The 7,392-nt window shown below is 40.1% G+C and overlaps 1 protein-coding gene across 1 annotated transcript; it reads right to left on the bottom strand.

The window, feature by feature from the left end:
* Positions 1 to 2,066: 2,066 nt before the first annotated feature.
* LOC107390249 (trace amine-associated receptor 13c-like) lies at positions 2,067 to 3,301 on the bottom strand. Its single transcript, XM_015966860.3, has 2 exons — positions 3,042 to 3,301; positions 2,067 to 2,882 (listed from the first exon to the last, which is right to left on the bottom strand). The coding sequence occupies exons 1-2, from the start codon at positions 3,209 to 3,211 to the stop codon at positions 2,069 to 2,071; spliced, it is 984 nt and encodes a 327-aa protein (XP_015822346.3). The 5' UTR covers positions 3,212 to 3,301; the 3' UTR covers positions 2,067 to 2,068.
* Positions 3,302 to 7,392: the final 4,091 nt, after the last annotated feature.

The raw sequence follows: 7,392 nt of genomic DNA, 5'->3' as shown, positions 1-7,392 counted from the left end.
GCAAAGCCAGATATTTCAAGCTTTTTATTTGTTACAGTAAGAATATTGTGATAAGTTTCAATATTCTAGACCAAGCGTGTCCAAAGTGTGGCCCCAGGAGTGATTTTGCCCTTGTTAGCATTTTTAGAATTGTGGAATTAAGTCTCTTCAGGAGCCTGTTGATATAAATTCATATACTTTATTATTTCTGTTTAAATGTTTACTAATATATATAGTTTAGATGTTTTTGAGCAGAGCAAAGGAAATATATAAAATTATACTTAGCATTTTTACAAATATTTATTTTTTTATTTTGTGGCCCATGAGGAGTTTCAACTTCCTGATTTTGGTCATTGTCTTGAAAAGTTTGGATATCCCTGTTCTAGACTCAAAGTGTCACACTCTAATCAGCTAATGAATCCAAAATACTTGCAAAGGGTTCCTGAGCCTTCATATCAAACTCAACAATGGGTCAAAAAGAAAAACTGGGACGAATTGTGGGCCAAACTCAGTATTTTAGATTTTATTAATATATGCACATTTTCCTTTATCTACAGGTATGTATGGTTGAACCTTTTCATTTGGGAACAAACTCGTTTTTGCAGTAACACTGAATGTGAAATAACCAAATTGCACACAAGCAAATCGACTTAAAATAAGCACACATCAGTGGTATTTGTTACCGGTGTCTCATTTTAAAAATGATTTTTACTCCTTAAATTGTTTATATACACAGCATTTATTTATTATTAAAATATTTTGAATCTTTTAAGTTTTTCTGTTTTCTTGTTGTTTACTCTTTATTCTTATTTTTTACTCTCCGGTTTTGCTCTTGTAATGAATGGTATTGCTGCTGTCACACCAAGCTTTCCCCACTGAGGGACAATAAAGGTATTTTCTAGTCTATTTCTATTCAATTCATCTATCTGTAGTCTTTCCAATTACTGTTTTGAAGTGGGTTAAATATATCACAGGCCAACAAAAAAAAATACATATAATTTTCTTAAATGAAAATGCATTATCTCACCTATTAACTTTCATGCTTTGGAGCAGAAAAAGTGCGTAAAAACTACAATAATTCAAGCTCAGTTTGCTCCACTCCGATTTACTGTGATGCTCACCTGTTCCAGGCAGACACCTGCGTCTCTGGGGTTGTGTTCTGAGCTCAGGAAGGAGTTCAACAGTGAGACTCCTGTGTTGTTCTGTTCATCTTCATCACAGACAACAGTTGCTCACATAGGTATGTGCTGTTGAACGTGGAGAGTCTGAGCAGCTTGACCACACTGTTTTGTCAGTGTGTCAGAGAGGAAAGACAAAAATTGCAGCAGCTACAGAGTCGTACTCAATGGCGCCCCCAAGGTGTGGCCATGCTACCCAAAAATTTCTTTGGCCCCATCTGGCCACCCCATCAAAATTTTATCGAGGCGCCCCTGGTCATACTGACTTGAGCGTGTTGCTAAACCGGAGTTAAATCATCTCGGTCTGGCAGTTGGTTGGCGCTTTTTATATGTGAGCAGTTAAAATCCATTTCTGGTCTTCAAAGTTGGCAAATAGCTGAATAAACTTGGCGCTGAGTAAGAGGAATGTTTTCAGTTTGTCCCAGAGTGAGGAGGTAACGCTGCAGACGCCGAGTAGTTGCGTGGATGCTAATGACTGTAAACAGAAAGGATGGGGCGCTTAGACAGATGTGCTAATGCTGCAAAGCACTATGGGATTTGTAGTTTTTGTGGCAAAATCAGCTGGCGGGCCAGTTTAAATATATATTTGATCTTGCAGGCCATATAAAAATAGACTGTGGGCCGAATTTGGCCCGAGGGCCTGAGTTTGACACCTGTGCTTTAGATGGTTTCTCATTCTAAGTTTAATTACTGAAATCAATGAACTTTTGAATGCTATTCTTAACTTTGAGTTTCTCCTGTACATGCTATGTTGGTGACAAAGTGCTTTCTAGTCTCAAAATGAATATGTCTAACTTAAAGAAACATTGGGAGTCGCAAATGGCTGTCAATATTTATGTTTTTTAAATAATAAATGTATATTTTCAGGTCAACTTAAAAGTCTGGAGACACTCTCTTTAGTCACTTTGTCTTTAGTGGATTATTTTGATATCACGAGAGCCAGGCTGCAGTATTTTAAGTGTCAAAATGAGCTTAATGGATTTTCTGAACCAGGGGTAGCAAAAGGCATAGATGAAAGGATTCAAACAGGAATTCAAATGTGCCAGCCATATTTCAAAGGCTACAGATGAAGCATTTACCCAAGTGTCATGACCCTCCAAAGATGGAAAATAGTATGGACAAAAGCAAAACAAAAACACAACTACAACAACCCCAAGAGTCAGGGCAGCTTTCATCTCTTGTTTCCTGATGGTTACAGAAGCCAGTTTGCCAGCTGTAACCTTACAACGCAGCCTACGCGCCTGAGATAAGGCTTCAACAAATACTCTGAAATACAAGATTATGATGAAAACAATGGGTAAAATAAAGGTGCAAATCATATCAATTACTCCTGCAATGTTACTGACGATGACCACACACTCACCAAAACAGGTGTTGGACCTACCAGGTTCTTCCAGGTGATCATGCAAAAGGAAAAGCCTGTATACAACAGAGCAGATCCAACACAGACTGACACTGATCTGGGTTCGGTTCTTGTTAACTTTGGTGGCATAATGTAGAGGGTAACAAATGGCTAAATAACGGTCAAGGGAAATCAGAACCATGTTTGCTACTGAAGCAGAGGTGATGACGTAATCTGAAATGTAATACAGAGTGCACAGGATGTCACCCAGAAACCAACAGATCTCAATGTAGATGATCTCAACTGGCATCAGCAAGAGGCCAACCAGGAGGTCTGAGACAGCCAGAGACAGGAGAAGGATGTTGGTGGGAGTGTGGAGCTGCCTGGAGAGGGAAAAGGCAATCAACAGACATGCAGTTATCGCAAAGTCAAAACATTTAGTTTAATTTTAATTGAATTTCAGGTGATCAAATGCATCAGAAAAAGACAAACAAAAGACAAAAACAGATTCTGTCATTTAAACAAATGATTCTAGTATTTGCCTGAAGTGAGAGATGGAAATGATGACCAGTAGGTTTAGAGCCACGGTGATAAAAGAAATGCACGAAAGCAGAATGTATATCATCAGAATTGCAGAGTGAGGGTGGGTGGGCTTCCTGCAGGAGGAGTTTAGGTGTGGCACACAGAGCTGCATTTCTCTCAGAGTTTCCATCACCAGAGAGGAGCCTGCTGAAATCTTCAGTCCTGTAGCTTTATACACAACAATCCCTCCTCTTCCTCCTCTGGCTGCACGTCACACTCTTTCTGTACCCACCCTCTATTGCTTTGGTGTCAGTTAAACTTTTCTCTAAATGAATTATTATTATTATGAAGTATCTTAGCTATCTTCAGACTTTTTCTATGTTCTGATATTTGACATTTCTAATCATTATGAAAGAAATGTTAATTCTTTCTATGTTAAAAATGTCACAAATTTGGATGACATTTTTCATTTCGAAGCATAGTTTTGTTACACTACAACAACTACAGTAACACAGATGAATGACTCTGAGTTAACTATGATTGGTTCTACCATAAGGTTCTCTTCTCAGTGGTCTAGTGGTTAAGTGTCCACCCTGGGACTGGGAGATCTGGTTCAAAACCGGTTGGGTCATGCCCAAGACCTTAAACAGACAATGTGTAGTTTTTACCATTAATTTCTGGAAATATCTATCAAAATGTTGTTGAAAATGAATTAAATAATGCCGAGTTGTTGAAACTATTAGCGGCTTTGTAACATATAACCACAAAAATCAGGTCCAAAATACATGGGAACATGTCTGTATCTGAACGATGCCTTATTAGATGCCATGTTTCTTTCTACAGGAGGCCGTGAGGACAAAATGCATTTGGATTTGTAAGAAACGGTTACAAAACGTTTGTCATTCTTAAATATTTTTGTTTCACACATTTACCTCTTCACTTGTTGCCAGTGATGAAAGGGAGTCTGATGTGCTTGTCATTTTGCTGAAGTTTGCACTCCCTAGGGGTTGTTGACCCTAATGGGCATCCGTTGGAAAGGTCTTACCCCAACACAAAAATACTGCTTGCTTGCTTGCAACGACTTAGGTATCTACTGCCCCCTATCACCAGGAAAAATACACACTGTCACTTTAAACATTCAATTCAATTTTATCTATATAGCGCCAAATCACGACAAGAGTCATCTCAAGGCACTTCACATAATAAACATTCCAATCCAGGTCAGTTCATTAAGCCTATCAGAAAAAAATATTTCATATATAAGGAACCCAGCAAATTGCATCAAGTCACTGACTAGTGTCAGTGACTTTACAGCAATCCTCATACTAAGCAAGCATTTAGCGACAGTGGAGAGGAACACTCTCTTTTAACAGGAAGAAACCTCCAGAGGATCCTGGCTCAGTATAAGCAGCCATCCACCACAACACTTGAGGTGTGACAGCAGGGCAGCTGTCACACCATTCATACCTTGCCTTGTACAATCATTACTTTCGGGAAATAGAAATAAATTCATTTTTAAAAACTACGTGTATATACTTTACTCCGTCTGAATTAATATGAAGTGTGCATGTTCCATGAATAAGTAAAACAAACTAAAGTTTCATTCAAAGACCAATCAGATTGATATTTCATATTTGTTTGGAACATCACATCTTATTGATCATTTAATACATATGTAGCCAATCCTTAACACTTCATATTAATTCAGACAGAGTCAACTGTATCATGTATAAAACTTCGGGCGAGGGCGGTGGTCACCTGAGTGGGACCACCCCCCTTCCTTTGAAGCTTCAACATGCAAAACTTGGGCTCCTTTTAGTACTCACTGAATTTTTTAGCAGAGGGGAGTGCTTGAAATGAGAAGGTTTGGGATACTTCAACCCCAGATACTACTTCATGGACTGTGACTTTGGAGATGCTTGTGACAGAGCGTCTTGAGCCTCGGTCTCAGATGGGTCACCGTGGACCAAAATAGAGGTCTCGGCGTGGGAAGCCGTACCTGTAGAGGTCCTAGGTGCTGGAGCAGACATTGTTGAGCACATGGGGGTGCAAAGTGGGGTTGCAACAAAAAAATCAGACAGCCATGGGTGGTAACACTTGTGGACAAGAACTCGAGACGCTTTAACTCCTGCACTTGAGGCAGGACCTTGTTCCTGACCCGGAGAAGGCATTCTACCCTTTTGCAATTCCAGACCATGGTCTCAGATTTAGAGGAGCTGATTCTCGTCCCAGCCGCTTCACACTCTGCTGAAAACTGCTTCAGCAAAAACTGGAGATCATGTTCTGATGAAGCCAAAAGGACCACATCATCTGAAAAAAGCAGAGACATGATCCTCAGGCCACCAAAACAGATCCCCTCAACACTTTGGCTGCTCCTAGAAATCCTGTCCATAAAAGTTATGAACAGAATCGGTTACAAAGGGCAGCCTTGGCGGGATCCAACTCTCACTGGGAACGAGCCAGGCTTACTGCCGGCCATGCTGACCAAGATCTGACACCAGTCATTCAGGGACCTAACAGCCCGTATCAGAGGGCCAAGCACCCCATCCTCCCAGGGTACCCCCCCCACAGGTCCCCCAGAGGACGTCGAACGACTTCTCCAAATCCACAACACACGTGTAGATTGGTTTGGCGAACTCCCACACACCTTCCAAGATCCCTCTAATTTATGGAGCTGAAGCTATTTAGTCAAACTTAACAAAACTAGCACTGGCTGGATGAAGACCAAAAATACAAAGCAAAAGCACCCCGGAACATTCTTAATTCATTCACAGCTATTGACGACTAAAATCCCCATTCTAAATCTAACTGCTTGCTGCCATTAATGACTGAAGACCTCAAATGGGTTTTTTAACGGGCTGGGCTTGGGAATGAGCTTGTGCACCTTTAGAGTAGACTTAACGTCTCTAAAGTTGATCTTCACCAATGTGTGTCACACGTCACATGATCAGGAAGCAGACAATTCATGACTTAGGACAGGTCTGCCCAACCAGTCGATCTGAGGAACGTTTTGTTAGATCACGGATGTAGCTTCGGAAGTAGGGCCGCCAGGAGGCTGAGATGGGCCGTTCCACTTGTTTGACCAGCAGATAAAAATATTAATGAAGATCCAAGTTATTAATAACTTTATTTATGACAAAGAAAAACGAACTCAATAAAACATGTTAAATTTATGACCCAAAGATAAATACGTATAATAATCACAAGTATTAATGCATCTCCATATGCAGCCACGGCGCTTTGCATGTTTTTGGTTGGTCAACAAAAAACTCTTGTACACCCACTCACCCTGTCTGACAAATCATCAGGATATGTATAACTAATCTACCACAGCTTCTTCACGCATATTTCATGAAATATCGCATTTGTTAAATAAACATCAATACGTGAATTTAATAAGTAACAGATTAAATGTTCTGTGTGGAGCTTTTCAGTTTTGGTCGTGTTAATTGTGTTGATGTCCCTGATTAACTTCAATATAACCTCTCCTCTGTCAGATTGTGGAGCTATCAGTCAGTCAGTTGCTCCGACAACGTGTGTGTGTGTGTGTGTGTGTGTGTGTGTGTGTGTGTGTGTGTGTGTGTGTGTGTGTGTAGAGCCAAGGGGGAGAGTGAGTGAGTGTTGATTGGCGTTATTTTACCTTTGTCGTGTCGTGCTGTTTCTCCTGACAGTTTATAAAGAACAAAAACGGGACAAACAGTGTTTTTTTCATGAGCCAAACGTAACGATATTCACAACTAAGGTCAAAATGGACAAAATATAACAATAGATCCTACAGTGGTGATAATATTTTAATTTGCCTATCCAGTATTAAAAAAAATAACTTTACATGATGCCCTTGAACTCATCCGCAAGTCTGTCACATTTTTGTTGTCCATCACAGCCCCTGCACTGGGGCGTGTCTAAATTAAGTGTCGCAGCTGTTTTATTAGAAGTGAGTGAAAAGAGCGGTAACATGGCAGCAGCGAAAAAAAACGAAAACTATCATTTTCATTCGGAGTGGGAGGACAATTTTTTTTTGTTTATTCAAATGAAAAGCCAGTATGTTTGATCTGCAAAATCGGCATTGCTATACAAAAGAAAGGTAACTTGGAGCGACACTTCAAGACTCTGCACAAGCAGTATGAGATGGTTTTCCCTCCCAATTCTCCACAACGCATCAAAAAGGTCAGTGAGCTAAAACAACAGCTAATAGCCCAGCAATTCCTTTTCACCAAGCCTACTTTGAAATACAATGAGGAACATAAGTATATGAACACCTTGCGATTTTGCAAGTTCTCCCACTTAGAAATCATGGAGGGGTCTGAAATCCACATTATAGGTGCATTCCCACTGTGTGGGACAGAATGTAAAAAAAAAAAAAATCAGGAA

This window comes from Nothobranchius furzeri, chromosome 6 (assembly GCF_043380555.1).
Source record: "Nothobranchius furzeri strain GRZ-AD chromosome 6, NfurGRZ-RIMD1, whole genome shotgun sequence".
NCBI classification, from domain to species: domain Eukaryota; kingdom Metazoa; phylum Chordata; class Actinopteri; order Cyprinodontiformes; family Nothobranchiidae; genus Nothobranchius; species Nothobranchius furzeri.
Note: the sequence above shows the minus strand (reverse complement) of the source record. Positions and strands in the feature narration are given on the sequence as shown.

Coding starts and splice junctions, on each gene's coding strand:
- LOC107390249 (XM_015966860.3), bottom strand. CDS start 3,211: ATGGAAACTCTGAGAGAAATGCAGCTCTGTGTGCCACACCTAAACTCC. Junction 2,883..3,041: donor ATTTCCATCTCTCACTTCAG/GCAAATACTAGA, acceptor TTCCCTCTCCAG/GCAGCTCCACACTCCCACCA.